Genomic DNA, 20,435 nt, shown 5'->3' with positions numbered 1-20,435 from the left:
GGTACTTTTGGTATATATTGTATTTATATTGTGTATATTTCCGTGACTTCGAACGCTTATTCGTTACCTCGATTAATAAAACAATTATTTTTTTCCACATTTCGTACCTTAATTTTCTATAGAAATCTCACGCATGAATCTGTTTCATAGACATGTATACATATATGAACATATGTACATATGTATGTATATTCTACAAACTGCCCATGGTAGGCCTTTGGTTAAAAGCGCCGGCGCGACCGTTACAGGGGAAATATTAAATATATTTTTTGTCTGCCTTACATCGAGCTTCGGTTTACGAAGGAACGGCAAAGAAAAGAGCCAGAAAAGGCAAAAATTTGCAGATAAGAGTGAAAAAGAGCGCGAGAGCAGAACCGGTTCGCAGCCAGTTCACTCTCCGACCAGTCAGTTCACTCTCCGACTTGCTCTCGTCGTTGTTGCTGTCCGCTAGTGCTGCCAGAATCTCCTAAGAAAAAATTGCTAGATTTGGGAAGAAAAATATATATCTTAAGAAACATAATTGCGAGTACATTTTTAATAATGTACCGATACTTTGTGAACCACTATTAATCGTAATTTGTGCCGTCGATGTATACAAAATGTAAAAAACAAAAGAAGAAGAAAAATACAAAAATTGCTAGTTTTAAAATAAAGTTTCAATTTTAGCTAAAATATATTTAAAAATTGCTAGCGTTTTTTCCTAATAGCATTTTACAAAAAGTTCAAATTTTTGTAAAATTGGCCAGATCTAGCTACTAAATTGCTAAACTGACAGCTCTGCTCTCCGACTTACTCTCGCCGTTGTTGCCGTCTGCATTACGAGGCGCTCTCTCTTTGCTCTCACGGCTGCGCTGCGAATCGGTACAACTATATTTATGAGGTATATATATTAGTACAACACGTATATATAACATAACGGTAACGGCAGCGGGCACAGTCGAAATTTTGATTTTCTCGTGAACAAGTCGCCTGCGGAAATTCTGATTAGGATCGTGAGTTGCCCAGAGTCCAAATATTTCACCCAAGCACACACTTTTCCAAGGGGCTGCGAGGAGCCGAGGAAAAAAAAGAAATAAAAGTTCCATCTGCTCTTTTGTGCCTCGACAAATTCCGCGAAAAACAGCCACTAAAACCAAGCAAATCAACGCCAAAGAATATATGAAAACGAGAAATTGAAACAAATATCTGTATAAAACCCGAGTCCGAGCAATGCCTATATGTGCCAGCACTCACCAGATACTATATAAACGAAAATCTTGCCGTGTGCGCGCGTGTGTTTGGCATATTTCGCACAAAAGCAAAAAGAAAAAAAATTAAAATAAGAAAAGAAAAGAAAAGCAAAAACCAATGAAAAGCAACAAAAAATTATGCCAGGGAAAATTTTGTATTAAATTCGGCAACGCAGCGGCAACGCCAGCAACAACACAACAGCAGCGCGGCAGCGTGGAAAACATATCACAAAAGTCTCCGCGGAGCGTCGTGTCTCTGTCTCCCCTTTGGTTCTTTCGTTTGCCAATTGTTGTTCCGTTCCTCTTCAGCTGGAAGAAGTTGTTGCTGCCGCTGCCGCTGTGCCGTCAAGGGTATTCCAGCAACCTGCGTGTTTCCTCACACATCCCTCTTCTTCTTGATCTTTGCAGTGTGTTAAGCGCAAATAAAATTCTAGTTAAAAGTTAGAGCGCGCGTTCCAATCCCCCCCAACAACGTAATTCCACTCACACACATACCAACAGCAGCAGCAGAGGCAGCCGCAGCGGATTAACATTTAGTTACTCTTTCCAACAACAACACCAAAAAAACAATAAAAATGGTAAGTGTATGAATACCCAAAAACATGTGCATCTCCGTTTTTGTTTATAGAAACAGAATTCACATTTTCCATTGAAATTTCACAAAATTTTGGCGAGAAATCAAAGTCGGACAGCGGCCTCCCATGTGGTGTGCTGTGGGGAGGGGAGATGGCTGGAGGGAGAGGCATCCTCCCATCCAATTAGATGTTGTTTATATGGTTTTAACGGCTTTCTACACACACGATACCCACACACACACACACACACTTGCACAACCCCTAAAAAGCAGCTGTCCCCGAAAATTTCGTTTACATTTCGCACCCCAAAAAAATATTGCTCGGGGGATAGAAAAACTGGTTTTTTCCTGTTCTATAAAAAATATATGTGCATACATATGTATGTTATATATTAACAATGTTACCCCTCAAAACGTAATGTAATTCTTAAGAAATTACTCCAATTATAAAAGCCGCCACAGCGGCAATTAGAAACGTTTGAAAACCAGGTTCGAATGACAATTTTCTGTCAAAAGCGTTTTCCCAACAATAAAACGTGTACCCTCAATAGGCAGGTTTATTCATCTATTACTGGACGTATCAAATTATTATTTTAAATGGGAGAAAACTTAAAAATAGCAAAGGTGTAATATGTATGTAAAAATGGAAAATATCGCTCTGGATATTCCGGTTTTGTGTGGATGAGTTATTGATCAGACTTTTCGAGGCCACAGCACACACACTCCCTATCACTATCAGGTCTCAATTTAATTCCATGACGCTTTCGGCCCAGGCCCACCCTTCAAGCAGGCAGCTCTTATCAGCATCTCGACAACACCTTCGCAACGGTTCCCCACTCCCTCTGTTCTAGATCACAATTGTTGAGGAGACTGCAGCGGTTGAAGGAAAGACTATCGTCGAGGCACACCACACGCATGGCCCCAGCAACACCTTTATCAGAAAACTATAGAAAATCCCCAATTCCTGCTGTTATCATATTTGAAGTGGGGACGGGATCAACAATAATGCCGCCGGACCCGGCATATTGTTGGTCTTTCCATCCTCTTTGCTTTTTTGTTCGCTCCGCTTTGGGCTTGTATTTTGCTTGCGTTTTTATTTACCGCATATTTGGCCGCTAAATTGAGGTTGGAAACGAAATGGGTGAAAAAATTCTTTTGGCTTGTGGAATTTCTTTCTCATTTGCTTTGCGCACGCTCTCAGTTGAACCGTTTCGGAGAGGAGAGCGTACTTCGCCTCGCTGGTTCTCTCTCGTAACCGTTTCACACAGTTTCTCTGCACTGTTGGTGTGAGAGTTCTGTTTAAATGGTGTGAGCTTCCTCTCTCTCACTCTCGCGTTCTGCACAGTTTGTTATCAGTTCCGTTTTGTGCTGCGTCGCTAGCCCGCTCTCACTCTCTCTCTGTCTTTCTGCGAGTTCTTTGCCGTTTCTTTTGGATGTGTGTTGGGTATTTTTCTGTTGCTGCTTTCTGCGTTTTGCACTTTTATCTGCGTGCGCTTTCTTCACATTCGGATTCGTTTCGTTTCGTGCCGACTCGTTGTCGCGGCGCCTACCTTTTGTTGTTTTCTTCCATAACCGTTTCATTTGCCGCATTGCGGTTATTTTGCTGTTTCGCTTTGTGCTCGGCGTCCTCGGTCGTCGTCTCTTTTCGTTTGTTCGTTCGGTTCGCTGTGTTGCCTGTCTGCCTTGCCCCTCTCGCTCTTTGTGCTTGTGTGCGTGTGTGTGTGTGTTGGCGGCTGCCTGTTCCACTTTGCCTTTTATTTTCGCAAAAGAATTTTATTGTAACGGTTCAGCTCCCGGCCCCTGGGTGGAGGGGGGGGTGTATGGACTAACATCGGCTGTAAATGAAGAAAAATTCCTGCTAGACGCCGCCTAACCACATAATCCAATTTTCCCGTCGCCTTCTTCCTCTTCCTCTTCCTCTTCATCTTGTAGTTGTATGTTACTTGTATTTGGCCTTTGCGCCTGTCTTTTGATAAGCAGCGTCCGCGTGTCCCCCCATAGGCGATGGTCGGATGCCTAATTTAATTAGCCATTTTTACAGCTCACGCAAAATGCAAACGGCTTTTAATTAAAAGAAATCGTTCTGCGGGCTTCATTGGCCCCTCCTCTCCCCTCTCGATATCTTTTCGACCGCCGTGATTCATGTGTTGACAGTTACAGTTACAGTTACAGTTACAGAGTCTGTGCCGCAAAGTCTACGTATCTGCCGCTAGAAAGGCCGACGGAAAACATATCATATTTTATTCAACAGTTACAGTTACAGTTGGCTCGATTTGTTTATTTCTTTAAAATTTCTTCGAGTCTGTTGTTTATCATTATACGAGTCTCTCGAAATCCCACAAAATATAAAATTTCTTAATGATATCCGCAGTACATAGCATTTTCTTATGAGTCAGTTTCTTTGGCTGACTTCATCGATCATTCGAATGAACACGATGTGAGGTGGCATTTGAAAGATCCATGAAGAAACCAAGTTCCAGCTTAAAAGTGTACCAAAAAAATGAAGCGTACCATTCATTAAATGAAACTCCAATCCACCGGAATCGAACCGGTTTGAGCAGCCGGCAAAGCGGCACAAACTGCTGTAGTCTGGCTGGCAAACTTTTGGCCCAAACAAGTTGAAACTTGTTGGGAGTTGAACTCTTGGCTTGGCCAACACTTGTTCGCAGAAGCATGACTCATTAGTTGGAGTTGCACAGCTTGAGTCCTGCTCCAAACGTGGCAAGATATTCAGCAGCAAAGAGGGATGTGTCATCCCCCCTAGCGCTGAGCTGTGGGCGTGTGATTGTGCATACAAATGTGCTACCAATTAGGTATCCATTCCCCAACCCTCTCGCGCCACGGATTGCCATTAATGGATCTGCTGGGTGGGTGGGGTCTGTTGTTGTTTGCTACCATTTCGAGAGAGTGGGAGAGAGCCCCAATGCTGTGCTTTAATCTGCGCCGAGCTGCGGGGATTGGGATTGGGCTGGGGCTGGTGCTGGGGCTGGGTGGCTTAGTCATGCCCCGCAATGACATAACGCTGCTGAAACATTTTTTATCTGCAGGAGGGCCGAGAGCGATAAGCCAAACAAAATTCAATTGAACGCACGACGCCAACGCCAACGCCAACGCGACAAACTCTGGTCCAAAACAGGTGCAAACCCAAAAGCAGCACTTAATTTCTTGACTTTGCTTTCCCGATTAGATAAAGCCAACGATCAAGGGGCGCTATAATTCCATTGGCAATTGCTGATTTGGCTTGACTTTAGTGGGTTATGGGCTGCCTTCCCTCCCAGCCTTCCCTCGAGCACTTTCTTATGGCCAGAATCAGACGGAAGTTGTCCATAAAAATGTTCGGCCCTGCCGGCATATCGGATTTCTATGGTAGTTCATAGTTGTAGTTGTCGCTTGTTATACAAGATAGTGGGCGCATACCGACGGGGCGTGGTCGGGGCTGATTTTACCTTGAAATGTGCTAGAGTTGAGGGCAAAAAATTGTTACCAAATATGATTAGATATGCCTGGGAGGGGGATATTTTCAAGTACATTTCTATGTACTTGTGGATTCCAGAGATCTATTACTTCCAAACATCCACTATCCTAGGATGGATCGGTAGACCCTTCTTCCGAGTATTTTACGATCGTAAAGCCATCAAGTGCCCTGATCCGTGCCTTTGCAATCGTCAGCTTGAACAAATCTGTCTACGTCATCCTCTGACGCAAAGTCAAAGTTTGTTTTTGCATTTTTGCCTCATGAATAATGATAATATATTAATAAAAAAAAACAGCCTATCGCCTGAGCGCGAATGCTTGCTCACTTTTATATGAAGTGAAGTATGGAAATTATATACGGATAAACAATAATTTCATCCTCTCGAGCATGATGAGACGTTGCAAGATCGTTTCCTGCCCGAGACCCTGACAACTGGCACGTCTCTTGTCACTCATCATTCGTATGACAATAAAAATAAAAAATAAAAATGATGGAAGGAATAAAAAACAAAACGGTTTTGGGTGTCGTCTTGCCATTTCGCTTTTCGCTCTACCTCTGCAGTTTCGTTTATTCAGTAGCGCTGACGTCAAGATTTTTGTGGATTCAGCGGATACTTAACACCTTTTTTTGAGATACCATTGCATAGATACACAGATACAATTGTATCTCGATTCGACTTGCAAACAAGCAGTCGACAATACGCAAAATTATTCAAACAAAGTACAATTGTTCTCCTTTTTCGTCTTTTGTTATTCCTAATTTTGTACTCGTTGAGACGTTTTCGCATATGACATTGAAATCCCCAACCCCATTCCTATTCCCATTCCCATTCGCAACCCCTTTCCCATCGTAGTTCTCGTTGAAAATTCATTCTGAAAGTTGTGCCGAGTTTGGAAACAACAAATTTATAGTAGAAACAAAAAGTTGTGCTCGCATTCGAAAGATATATCGAAATATTATATATAAAAATGGTGCGTTTGGATTAGCAGCTTTTATTAAGTGAAATTATGAAACGTTCTTCTAACCGGTTCCGTGTTTCGTTGCATCTTTCCAGGCCGATCAGCTGACAGAGGAACAAATCGCCGAGTTCAAAGAGGCATTCTCGCTATTCGACAAAGACGGCGATGGCACCATCACAACAAAGGAATTGGGAACAGTCATGCGCTCCCTGGGACAGAACCCCACAGAGGCCGAGCTGCAGGACATGATAAACGAGGTCGATGCCGATGGTAAGTGGGCGGGAGATGGTAGATGGTAGATGGGGATTATAAGCTGCATTTGGGATAGACATGGGCCATAGCCAGGTCCCCGTCTATTTATAAATAAGGGTTCCCAAGTCTTTCGGCCTGGGCAAGCGACGAACCAGTCGAATCCCCCTTTAACCCGTTTCTGGCCAAATCTATTGCCGTTCTCTGGCCTAATCCCAGACACATATCAGACCCGCGATACACGGCAAACAATGGGGAGAAAGGAAAAATCATCTTGTCGGCTAAAAATATGCAACAAAAACACGTCATAGGCATTAAAAATAGATGACTGAAATATTTTGGCTCTTGTCTTGTCTTGTCTTTGGCAGCGGCGGCTGTCAGAATTTTGTTTTGTGTGTGTTTTTTTGTTTTTCCTGGTTTTTGTTTTTGACAAAAGGTGGTTGTTCCGTTAGACAGGCTTTTGGTGTAACCGAAACACACACATTCTTTTGCCGAAGAGGAAGATCGGTTTTTATTTTGGTACACTTTCTGTATATTTAACCGATTCGTGGGGCAAATCGAGCGACAGGCGCCTCGCGCCAAATATTGAATATGTGTCGCCCGTTTTTATTGCGGGGTTTTTCACCTTTTCGCCGAGAACTAGAAGGCACCAACGGTGGAGGGAGAGAGGGGGAGAGTGGTTCCATGTGGCCTTTTTTTTTTAAGCTTAATGAAGTTCCAATGACAGTCGAGGAGGGTAATTAGTTCCACATTTTAATTAATTTTAAACATACTCGTATTTGTTGTTGTTGATTAAAACATTTTGCGGCTCTCTAAAGTTTGTGCAGATTACAAATTCCGCTCGTCTAAACTTTGTCTGGCGGTGCGTTTAAAGTGCCATTAAATTGTTAGTGGCCAATATATTAAACTAGGCCATATCCTGCTCCCTCCCACGGTTTTCGCTTACACACTCCGTCTCTCTCTCCCTCTCTGTCTCTGTCCTTGTGTTTGTCTGCCTAATCATACATGGCTCTTCTGTTGCACAAGAAGAATGAGAGAGGAAAGCGTAACAAGTAAATCAGAAACAACAAAAAGCAACAAAAATTGTATTTGCCTGCAGCAGGAGGCTGCCTGTAACCCTCTCGCTCTCTCCGTTCATTCAAGTCTCCGTCCTTCTTCTTTTGCAAGTCTCTCTCTCTCTCTCTCTCTCTGTCTCTCTGTGTGTGCTATCCTGTCGCTTCTCTTGCACGCATGTGCATGAAAATATCCAGGACAAAATCTGCACAATTTCTGCACAGCAGCGCAGACTCCTGAAGGACTGTCGTTGGGGAAAGAGAGCATGAAAAGAGGGGGCTTAAGGGGTAGCAACACTTGACTGCTTAACTGTTTATCAGAGCTGAAATTGGTTTGGTTTGTGGGGGCTGTCATTTGGGAGTCAACTTTTTGGCAACTTTGTTGGGTGGCAAATTGTCCTCCCATTCAAGAAAATCCTTATGCTTTTAGCGGGCAGCTTCGACTAAGCCAGGATCTACTTCGTAGCTGGTGATATTTTTCCCGAAGGAGACCTGCTCTGTAGGTGAACCTACCTCCCTCAAGGCCTCCCCATCAGATGTAGGAGATCAGATCTTATAGACGTGGACGAATCACCAGCGACTCCACCCACTCGTGTGTCCCACTAACGAAGGCCCACTCCTCCCACTCCAAAAAAAGAAATACAGACACTGACGGAAACATTAAACATTCATTACTTAACATTTTGTTGGCGTCGTCTCCCGGCCCGTTGACGATGGCCAGCCCCAGTACCCAGTACCCAGTGCCCAGTCTCAGACGCAGTCCCCGTCCTCCGTGCCCGTTCCGTGTTGCATACAAACGACCGCATTAGATTCCAGAGGGTGTACGGCGGCGGGAGGGAGTTTTGCATGCAAATGGTATTGTCCAGCGAATATACAAATAAAATTGAGAGAGTGGAACAAAATGGCAAGACCCGTCGAGACGGGGACGGGTAGGGGGTGGGGGGACAGATGACAGACCAACGGAATCACCATGTGTTATTTATAGAGTGCGGCACGAGGCGGGGGTATTGGGGCTGGCGTATTGGAATGGATGCCCCCAAACTAAATTTAGCAATGCCACTGCAGAGAGCAGCAGCAGCACCAGAGGGAAGCAAAACTTATTAAAATTGTAAATTGTCTGCAAAATTTTTTGCACTACGTTGCGGAATCACCCGAGTGAGGCGAAAGAACTGAAGGCGTAATGGAAACCGAAAACCTCGCCAGACATGGCCCATCATCATTATGATCATCATCGTGTCGGGGATCATCATAATTGGTTCTGCTGGGGCTCTTCTGCGGGCCCGGTCTAAGAAGCGTCTAACAAAAATGGCAACAAATTTCTCAATGATTTGTGTCTGTCTCGATTTGTGGTCTGTCTCTGTGTGGGGGGCGGGGGCGGTGGCGGTTGCGGGGGTTTCTTCTGGTATTTGGTTTGGTTTCTTTCTTTTTTCTTGGGGAATTCCTATCGACAAAGCCAAAAGCAACAGAAATCGCGTCAAATGTTTTAAATAGAATCATAAACAAGCGCCCGCCGGCGGCCACCCAACAAAATCCCAACAAAATCCCAAAATCGAAACAGAAATGAACCGAAGTCGATGCCGAAGCCGATGTCGATGCCGATGCCGATGCCCACCCGTCGATACTTTATTGAAGGAATATATTTTTGGATTTCTATGTTGCCGAATTGAATTGTATAATAATAATACTTAAATTAGCCAGCCTCAAGTGCCATAGCAACTTTTGTTGTACTTATTTCGTATTTATGAAAATTTCATTGGCGAATCCGCAAATTGAATTCGAATCGAATGTGGATTGCTTGTTAATTTGTTATTTTTCCGTTTGAACTTGGGCAAGCATTATTTATTTGTTTTAGATCAATTAAATGCGATTCGATTTCCTTTCCTTGCGCTTTTTTTTATAGCCTCTAATTGTGGCAGGTTGCCTCAGGTGTTTGGATCGACGAACAGATTTATTTGTGGAATAGATTTCCCTCGAGGTTTCGCTAGGGTGCAAATACCATCAATTTCAGTGTCTGAAGGACTTGTGGTAACCCTTAACCCTTAGCCCTTAACCCTCCTTTGTTTTCCTTCCTTCTCCTTCTGCATATCTTTGCCATTAAATCTAAATTCCACTTGAGAAAACAAGTTCAGCTTGAGCTCAAAGGAGCGCTGAATCCCCATTTTGTTTTCAGCAATCATATCTAAAAAGTTTTTGACCCGGATAGAAGCCATTCTCGGGAAAGTACGAGTCGTAAAAATACACATCAAAATGATACTCCATTTGGATGGCGAACATTTTCTCATGTTTTTTATTATGCTTACCATTTTATAGACGAAAGAGTCAGGGCCCGGCCCGGCCTGGCCTGTCCTGGCCTGGCCTGGCCTGGTCGAGAGTCAGTCAATAACAATTAAGGCCAAAAGTTGCTCCTTCTGGATGCATTATCGCTGTTCAAAACTATTTACCAACTTTAAACAGAAACTTTTTCAATTAGTATAACAAGAATTTCGGTTCAACCACTTCATTTGTGTTTGACTTTTTTTCGTGCTTCGGAAAGCCCCTCTGGAAAATGTTTGGTAAATTCTTTAGCAAATTTTCATTCCGCCAGACCAGGGCCAAAGGAGATAAGCGAGGGAGAGACAGAGACAGAGAGAGAGAGTGATTTGACAGAAAGAGTCTTAGCCAGGCTTATCTTTGAAGCGGCACACGTGTGCCCAGGCCAGATATAGCCCAGTTGGGTGGTGGGTGGTGGGTGGGGATGGGGTTGGAATAAGTTTGTCTGGGGCTTAGGCAAATTTGAAATATGCCAGGGATTTGCCGAGAAGGTGAGCGAAGCAGAACAAGGCTTTAAGCAGTGTACACAGCCGCTGGAAAAAAAGAGTGAGAGACTTTGCCTTAATCCTAATCCCGTTTGTGGGCTAAAATTATTATAATGATGTTCCCCGAGAGCAGGCAAACAAACGAATTGATTAATTGATAATCTCATTATTTCCCCCGCACAGGCAACGGAACCATTGATTTCCCAGAATTCCTTACCATGATGGCACGCAAAATGAAGGACACCGACAGCGAAGAGGAGATCCGAGAAGCCTTCAGAGTGTTCGACAAGGACGGCAACGGCTTCATCTCAGCGGCCGAGCTGCGTCACGTGATGACAAATTTGGGCGAGAAGTTAACAGACGAGGAGGTCGATGAGATGATCCGCGAGGCTGATATCGATGGTGATGGTCAGGTCAATTACGAAGGTGAGTGCGGAGAGCCGACTGACGAGGGCACTGCACGGGGGCACTGCACGGGGGTTGCAATTTGTTTGGGTTGCGTGCGGGCTTTGGCCCACTAATTGTATTGTATTGTATCGGTGTGCCATTGTTTCACCAAAGATTCATCTGTGACATATGTATATCCCATTTGAGTCATGACCGAGTCGCTGTGCGGCACTTGGTTGTGTCATCCGATGCACATGATCACTCGCCTTGTCCCGCTCTGACTCACGTGGCCGGCCATACGCTTGGCGATCACGAAAAGTATATAGAAAACAAATGAGCATCTCTCAGTATTTTATACGAATTTTTCGTGTTTTGTGTTGTGTGTTCTTCGTAATTTTTTAATTGCTCGAAAATTGAATTTTCAATTGAGCAAACGAAGGAACGTGTTGGTGAAAAGCGCGTCGGCGTCGGCGGAGAAGGGACCGTGAGGGAAAACAACACAAAGCAATCATCATGATCATCAAAAAGGAAAAAGCAATAAAACAAAAACAACAAAAAATTGAAGAAAATCGAACAAGTTTTCGAATAGAATCTTATGCCCACTCCCATTCCGGTCTCTTCCCTGAAATTTCCTTTTGTTGTGAGCACACTGTGAGCCAATCCGCCAAAGTAGCTATTAAAATCGGACAATCGCACTGATCTTTATATATGTACATATATGTATATGTACCTATGTATATCAATGTATATTCTGGTATATAAGAGTATGCTTCAAGTTCAAATAGAAATCGTGTTTGGTGCCTCTGCAAGCATTTTTCGGATCAAATAGATTAATCACAAGTAATTTATGAACAAAATACATAAAAATAGCAAACAGTTTGAAACATCAGGTTCTACGAAACGAGAGAAGAGATGGAAATGCCAACAGAAATGATGATCTAGTCAATGATCGTGATGAGGTTCAGGGGAAACCATTTAGCAGAGATTCAGGGGAATCAGATCAGATTTAGAATTGAGAATCGAAAATAACAATAACCATCCTTAAAGCTATACGGCGGGATATCCACTTTGTCAATCAAAAAGCCGACTGCTATAGAGAATGAACGCCCAAAGGACTGCCTGCTACGACACTTTCCTCTTTTGAAACATCTCCCCTCCCCCTCCAATTAGCCCAATCTGTAATTTGTTCTTTTTTTATGTCTTTTGCTGAAAATTGAAATGTTTTTAAAAGCAAAAATAAATGTCGCGCGTAAATTCCACATTTAAATGATTAACCAGTAGAGCAGAGGGAGGCAGGGGGCAACCGAGAGGAAGAAACAAGAAATAAAATAAAATATATTTAAATACAAATTTTGCAATTCTGAGGATCGTTCTCTCAGTCAGCAGCGGCTGGTGGCTGGTGGCCATTTCGCTTATTGCCAATTAACCAAAGTCTTTATTGTTGTCTTGCGGCTTCAGTACAGGGGCCGGCCCCCATCTCCATTTCCTGCGACACCCCTTTGGACATTTTGCAAGGGGTAATATACATATATAAATATGGTGGAAACAATGACCGTGTGTGTGTGTGTGTGTGTGGGAGAACATCCAAGTATTGGGGCAGGGGAATGAGACTTACTTGGCCCCTTGCCAAATATAAAAATGTTGTCAGAAAAGCAAAAAGGGAGCTGGCTGAAAAACAGCAGCAGCAGCAATGGCAGCGGCAAAAAATGACCAACAGCCTCAAGTCAGAAATCAAATAAAATGTTTAACAAAATACAATGAAGAAACAAATTAAACATTAGCCCAGCAGCAACGTGGCAAGGGACGAAGCGTGGGCGTTTGCCACAAAGAAATTAAAAATATACCGAAGCTTTGGGTACCCTCAAAATAGACCAATTAAATAAAAATCCTGTACAAACTAGCGATTTGTTTGCTGAAAACCTATAGCAATATTGTGGTGTCCACCAATCGAGTCGGTTGCAGGGCCTTAGGCAAGAGTTATGGGCCTGTAGTATACCCTCTCTCACCTGCAAGGCCATGCCCAAGGGAGGGTGACAGGGGCGGCGGTGATCGGGGAGAGTATATATAAACAAAGCGAAGAAAGATAAACACCAGAACCACAAAATCGCCAAGCATCGTGGTGGAGGGAGCTTGCCAAAAGGCGGAAAGAAAATTCATGAAAATTTGCTAAGCACGAGCGATAGTCGTCCAGCAGAGGCAGCAGTGGCAGCAGTGGGCGCGGCAGATGGAATAGGTTGAAACGCGATCGGGTCTAATTTCATTTTAATTGCTCGCCAACCGGCCGCGGACTCGACTCGCGAGAATCCCCAATAATCGCCCCCAAATGGGCTGTGGGCTGTGGGCTGATGTTTTTCGAACGGAGATGTAATCAAAAGGGGCGCGAGCTTCCCGTGGCAAATGTCAAGGTCTATCCGAGGAGCGGCGGGGGTGTGTCGCGGGTATGCAAAATTCTGGGTAAGCCCATTTCCGGGCGGGCCTGAACTTTGGCCCACAAACATTCTTTGGTTCTGTGCGTTCTCCATTCCAATAACGTTTTATTTTTAAACCTTTTATGACCACCAAGAAAATGGATTTTCTTTATTAGATGGGTGTGTTCCACAGTTTTGGGACAGGAATACTCCTTGAGGAGTACTCCGATAAGCCCATAGTTGCGGACATTCAAAGTCCCTGACCCCTGGCCAGAGGCAATCTGGCTAATTACACGTCCCACGCCCTCTTTCTTGTTGTGCCTTCGTTCAAATATCTGAAGAATGCAGAGCACAAGAAGAAGAGGAAGAAGTGCAATCAGCGAGAACAGTTGGCAGCGTCTGCGGCAGCGGTAGCGGCAGCGGCAGCAGTAGCAGTATCAGAGAACAGCTATTTCTCTTGTTAAAAATAGAAAAATGCAAACACCTGATAAATTGGGGACACACACAAGCACACACACACCATTTACCATGTACATAAGGAAGAGCCTGGCACCGTCACTACCACTTCGTCTTGCTCCCCATTATCAGGCATTGATTGAGTCAATGAAGCAAAACTTTTTTTATCGACTGTGTCGCATCTGCTGCTGCAGAGGCTGCAGTCTGCAGGGAAGTCTTTATATTGCGTTCGCAGCAGCGAATTCTGCCGCTGCCGCTGCCTGAGTTTGCTTGGCTTTGCCTCTTCCGCTACTCCGGCAGTCTCTGCTTGTGACTCTGTCATTGCCTCTCCCTCTTCCACAGTTCGAGCTGCTGTCTCTGCTGGCTCTGCTCTCCGCTCTCTTCTCAAGGTGTAGTTGACGAAAGGTGAGCTATTGCCACTCTTCGTTTGACGCGACAAACAAAGTGGAAACAATTCCCGAAACTTGCGTGAGAGCACTCTCTGGGAACTGTCTCTGCCAGTCTGATTTCTATTTTCGGAAGAGCGAAAGAGATTCTATAATCTCCGAGTCTTTGCACTTAGTAAATCTGCCCTGGCTACACTTTTATGTGCCAGTCTGTGTGTGGGTGTGCGTGTGGGTGTGTTGCTGCGAAGTGTTCTCATCGGGCGTCTCGTGACTGACTCGTTTGTCTTATTGATTGGCTGCCTGCCTCTGTACCCCGTCCACACCACAGGGTGTTGTTGCTGTTGCACTGCTTGTTGGGCTGATTAATTGCTGTCTTAATTTAGTAGAAGGTTAATGACAGCACTAAGCTCTGGTCGATATGTGATTTGCTGTGTCAAGTTCTGCACTTGCTGCCACCTCATGTTGACAAGGCAAAATAGAATATTTCTCTTTAATTTATTACTATCCCAATGACAAACTTAACTAGTACTCGTCCATGTTTTTTGTGCTGCCTCAGTGCCTGCTCTACTTAACGTGTGTTCTCCGTCGGAGATCGTAGAGAATTGTCGTAGAGAATTTCCATACTAATCGATACACTTTTTTCGTTCCTTTCGTTACAGAGTTCGTGACCATGATGACATCGAAGTGAAGCGTTAAATTATTTCTTTTTAAGCCTTTCTATTTGTTTAAGATGTTGACGAAGACTGTAGCTGTGCGCAATAACATCGCGCCACGCTGTTGCTATGGACCCCAGTAAAAGATCTTAAAAACAAAACATAAAACAAAACAACAAAGAGTTAAGCAAAAAACAACAACAACAACAAAAAGCAACATGAAGAGGAGGAAGAAGAAGCAAAAAAACATTTAAGAAACTTTAATACAAATGAAACCTACACTTAAAGAAACGCAAACGCAAAAGCAAAAGCAAAAGTAAAAGCAAATGCAAATTTAAACAAGCAACACACATGAACGAACATCAACCAAAAAGTCCTGATAAAATTACACACCAACAAACAAATTTGTAATGCAACCAAACAACAACAAGAACAACATACAATTTAATGAAGTCACCGTTTAAAAGAACAACAATTACAATTACCAGAAGTAAATCGCATGTTATCAAGAAATACTAAACGAGAAGAACAAGTACAAGCACAAGCACGCAGTATCGGGAGAAGAAGGCAAAAGCAGCAGCCGCATGAGGGCCCCCCCTCCGCTCGGGCGTCGGCGCCATCTGGCGACGACAACTGAAGCGGCTGCCTTTTGCATTTCTCAATTTTCGTTTTAAGAAGAACAAGAAGAAGACTCGAATCTGTAGCTAATGGATAACAAAACCAAACTGTGTTTAGGTATTAACAAAATTTTTGTCGATTTCGTTGCGAGAGAAAATAAAAATAAAATAAAATAAAAGCTAAACAAACAGCAAATAAAAACTCAAAAATAAAAAACTGTTAAAGAAAGAATATTCGAAAATTTTTGCAAGCTGGCAAAGTTTATATAGACACACTACCCACATCCAGAACCACAACCACAACTACACCCTCACATTTACACAGCACACCAATACCAACACCAACACCAACACACATACACACAGACATGTCAGAACAACAAGAAGTAAAATATATTATAAATACAACATATATATATTATAAATAATGTAAAATCAAACAACAACAAATTCTTCTTATTAAATTATATTTAAATTTAAAATTAATAAATATAAAGAAAATAAAACCAAATAAAAATTACAAAAAAAAAAAACAAAAAGAAAACCAACTACAAATACATTTTCGATATAAAATTAAATTTAAAACCAAAACAATGGTATATATATATGTATATATATACACGTTCCATATATATATATATATATATATGTATATATATGCGACTTATATGCAAACGCATACATACATATGCCTGGCGCGCAGCAAAAGAGGCATATTTTTGGGGGCTCTTCGAGGGCCAGCAGGATCCCAGTCCGAAGGTCCTTGGTAGACAGCTGATTTGTCGGCGATATTTGTAGCAGACTTAAGCAAAGAAATACATCTACATATATGAGGAGATTTAACATTTAGCAAAGCAAACGCTCCCCAAAGCAAAAAGCAACTAAAATACACATTTCTGTAGTATATGTATAAGGCAGCAACAACAAGCAACCAAAAATATTTACTACTATTATATATATATATATAAATACAAAGGAAAATCTATATATACATACAAATACAATACTAATAAAGGTAATATAATTTTATTATAAAGAAATATAAATTAAATATTTATATGCGAGACGAAGCGGAAGAAGAGCTAGACGAAGAGCAGGAAGAAGACGATTTCATCAAACACACACATATATAAGGAAGGAAGAATTATGGAGAAGGGGAGCGGCAACAACAGCGGCGGCTCCCGAATAGGACAACTTTTGAGAACAACCAAAGCCGATGGCGAAGAAGCAGCATCAAAGAAGAGAAGAAGCAGCAGCTATATATACTAATATATATTTATAAATAAATTATACATATGAACAAAACTAGAAAAATGCAAAGACAATTGTCTTAAATGTAAAACAAAATGCAAACGATAGAAGCACGATCACCAAATCAAACTTAGACAAAGGACACAGAGCCAACAACTAAGCTTAGCATATATTCTAATATATAAACGTAAAGGTTTAAGTTTAAGGGAATTCAAACCAGTCGGCAAGAACCTGGCATCCCTGGCACCCACAGAAAATCGCAAGCTTTAACCTACCCGCTCTGTCTCCACACTAACCTTGCACAACCTTACAACAACAACTATCAATCTATCAATCTATCTGTCTATCTATCTTTCTCTTTGTGTACTGCTGCCTAATGAACGAAGAAAAGAAGAAAGTCTGCGCGACCAAGGCAAACTGTCACTTGTACACAACTGTACTTGGTTTTAATTTAATTTAATATCGAAAACCTTGTTTCCTTCTCTGAACTAAACCGAAATCGTCGGGATGTCACACACACACACCCCCATACCTCGCCACCCACCCACCATCCCACTTTGATCCAAGCATCTCTTTCCAATGCTAACTCTAACTCTTCTCCACTGCATAAATCAACTGTGAGTATAACTTGAACGTTATAAAAAGAACACACAAATCTTGCGTGTTTTCTATAATATAATAATTAAGGGAAATTTGATCTTTTATTGTTTGCTTGACTTTGGACAGGTCGCTGAAGGGCAACAAAGAAGAAACTATAAAAAAAACACCATTTGCGCTAACGATATAAAAAAAACAAAAACAAGAAAAAAAAAACAAAAACTTTTCTATAACTTTTTTTAACAAACCAAAATGAAAACATTTTGTAGCGAAAATTTGTGCGTTTTAAAACAATGAAATTATAACACAAAATCTAAGCAAATTGCAGAGGCAAATGGCAAACACGAATTTTTTCAAATCTCTAAAAATGGTTAAACTCGGAATGAAAATGTAATTGTTCTAACAAAAGCAACGGCCCAGGCCGGTACAGTCAGAGCAGCGGGGATCCATTCCCTCGAAAGTATGCAGCGGAAGTGCTGGATTTCCCGATTTCACAACGTTTCAATTCTAAACGTGCATCAGTTTTTATTTTCGTTTGCAAAACAAAAGGCAAAAGAATTAAAAGAAATACTATTTAAAAAGAAAACACAACCGAAAATTGTTAAAATATGCAACAGCAAAAAATATGTTTTTAGCAACTTACAATATTTTGAGGGGCATGAAAAAAAAAACAAAAGAATCTGCGCCTATATCTATATATTCATAAATATATATGAACAATGATAAATATACATATATATATATATTTACGAATATTGTAAAAATTGCAACAGAACATGAAGAAGAACGCATCAGAAAACAAATAGACAACAAGAACAAACAGAAATTTCTTTGAAAAAAATACACAAACATTTTAAAAACCTCGAAACAAAAAACAACAAATTGTCGTTTTCTTTTTTTGCAAAAAAATCTCTTATTTTATTTTGTGTTTTTTGTTGGGAACTTTTCTGGTTTCTAGATTGGCTTACAAGCATTTCTACAGACACACAGCTTCATCATCCCCTCTCATTGATACGAATTGGCCAAAAGGAGACTGTTCCCAGTACTGTACTCTTGTGTGTTTGCCTTTGCTGTGGTCGATGACGAGCACGAGTTCCAAAGTCAAGTTAATTAAGTTAAGCGTAGCCATAGTCCATACATACTCGTATAAAGGCATGGACTTAAGGACTGTCGAGGATCTGCGGCCAGCCCCCGAACAGGAACTGGAGAGACCCCCAGGCACGCCATAAGCGCACTCCATTTTAAAGCGATAAGAATTTAAAAAGTAATACATGTAATGTATGCCTAATAAACCACCTAACAAGAGATTTCACCATGAAGAAATTCGTCTATATATAGTAAATGTGTTACATATGTATATCGAAATATGAACGTTATTCTTGATGTCCAATATACCATAACCGTATGTACCTATAACCCAGGCAAGTAGTAGGCCCGTTCCGCACTTTTCCCCAATTTGGAATGTCTGCACTAAATGTCTACGAGAATAATCGAATCCTGTATAACCCCATATTGATACCGAAATTGAACGATTCCTTCAGTTCTTTGAACTCTTTGAATTGGTTGTCGGACGTGTTATAGATTTGATATCCGAATATGTGTGGAAAGTACGTTTAGGCCTCGAACGAATCCAATTTTAAACGATATATGTATATGGATATTATAGGGTATGCAACAAATGATATACATATAGATACTAAAGCATTTTGAGTAAATATAAAGTGTGTATAAAATTTAGTGATAGGTAATTGTTCCATGGCTTGATTTAAATATTCTTTTGGGTAATCAGAAAATAATCTTAAAACACACAAGGAATATATTTTATATATTTTTTCAGTATTATTAATACAGGTTTTTGTTTTATTTCTGTCAGCACACACGCACCACACACACATAAACATATATATACGGACTTTTTCAAACACATTCACTGAGAACATGTACCGGGTTTTTCCGGCGATCTGAAGACAGCAACAATTGATTGAATTTTTCTTCCAACTCAAAGAAAACAAAAAAGAAACAGAATGAGCAGCTACAGTGTCTCTGCGACATCCGATTCCAATGTTTTAGCCCTAAGTGAGCATAATTGTTAAACGAGTATATAACGAGTATCGATATTGAAATACCTAAAGCTTTACCTACCACAATGTGCAGTGCAACAGTACAGCTGCAGTCATAACTACATACTAACATATATAGTCACACCAAAAGACCTAAAACCGAATCAAAACTATAATTTCACCCATAGGAAAGAACTCAACTGAAACATAACTATATGAACTGTAACTATTAAGCCCTAAATTGTAATTTAACTGATCGAAAATAATATCCAAAAACCGGAACTGAAGCCGTTTGTATCAACTAACTTCTCAAGAGACATGCGAAAAGTATTAGGGTGGTAGCGCTGCCCATAATCAGATCAGAGTTAGCCACAAACAGAGTCAAATGCCACAACTAATTCCACACTCGATCCGCGTGATCTGAGAGCAAGCAGGAACCGAAACGAATCTAACATAACAATTTTAATAATAATTCTATTCTACTTAACAGGCAAGAACTAAAACCAATAAAAGCAGAATATACAAATTAAATGAGAAAGTGAACTTTTTATTTGACAAATCGTTTTCGGCGGTGTGGGCATGGCTTGTTTCGTACTGAATCATTGGGAAAATATGCAGAAAATGAACCATCCAGACGGAGTCTGTGATTTTGTTGCCCTAAAATGTTTCTTATAGGGATTAAAGAAATGAATACAAGATATTCTGCACTCCAACCTACTGCAGTACAACATTGCGTATACGTGATGGAATTCCGCCATCACCACCGCCATCATTAAATATACATTACATGTTACATGACATGACATTTGTACTACGTCTGAATTTCATGTGTGTTTGTGTATTTCCACAAAAGCAAGGACAGGACGCAGGATAGAAACCGGAACATCAGAGCCGAAAAGCTTTTCTTCAACGCTAACAGAGTCGAAAAGCTATTCTGAAAAGTTAACAGTGCCCAAAAGCTTTTCTGCACTTTTTACATCCGTATGTACTTGCCGATTCTTACAGTCATACTAACTACATGTAGAGAAAGAACGTGGAGGATGGATGCTAAGCGATAGAGAGTCTCGCATATTTGTAAGGTGGGGTTGGGGATGGATGGGTTGGGGGGTTGAATGGGTATTTTGTTTGTTTTGCTTTGCTTCGGCCTTTGTCGTTGTTATTGGTGTCATCGTCGGCGTTGTCGTCGGCATTTGGCATCGTGTTATTTTTATGCCCGCACGAGAAGCTGTCGTCTTCCTCTGCCTTTTCGTCTTCTGGTTCCCACCGAACGTCCGTGTCGTGTCTGCG

General features: G+C 41.6%; 1 protein-coding gene across 3 annotated transcripts; it reads left to right on the top strand.

Annotated features, from left to right (window-relative positions):
* Positions 1-865: 865 nt before the first annotated feature.
* Positions 866-15,419, top strand: Cam (Calmodulin). 3 transcript variants are annotated; one of them, XM_033377681.1, is made up of 5 exons: positions 866-880; positions 1,638-1,807; positions 6,333-6,507; positions 10,517-10,759; positions 14,630-15,419. In XM_033377681.1, exons 2-5 carry the CDS (start codon positions 1,805-1,807, stop codon positions 14,656-14,658), a joined length of 450 nt encoding a protein of 149 aa, XP_033233572.1. In that variant the 5' UTR covers positions 866-880; positions 1,638-1,804; the 3' UTR covers positions 14,659-15,419. The 3 variants fall into 3 exon arrangements, with proteins under 3 accessions (XP_033233572.1, XP_033233571.1, XP_002138252.1); XM_033377680.1 differs by having other exon boundaries at positions 880-992; XM_002138216.3 differs by lacking the exons at positions 866-880; positions 1,638-1,807 and adding an exon at positions 6,136-6,249.
* The last annotated feature ends 5,016 nt before the right edge of the window (positions 15,420-20,435 follow it).

This window comes from Drosophila pseudoobscura, chromosome 3 (assembly GCF_009870125.1).
Source record: "Drosophila pseudoobscura strain MV-25-SWS-2005 chromosome 3, UCI_Dpse_MV25, whole genome shotgun sequence".
Lineage (NCBI taxonomy): Eukaryota > Metazoa > Arthropoda > Insecta > Diptera > Drosophilidae > Drosophila > Drosophila pseudoobscura.
Note: the sequence above shows the minus strand (reverse complement) of the source record. Positions and strands in the feature narration are given on the sequence as shown.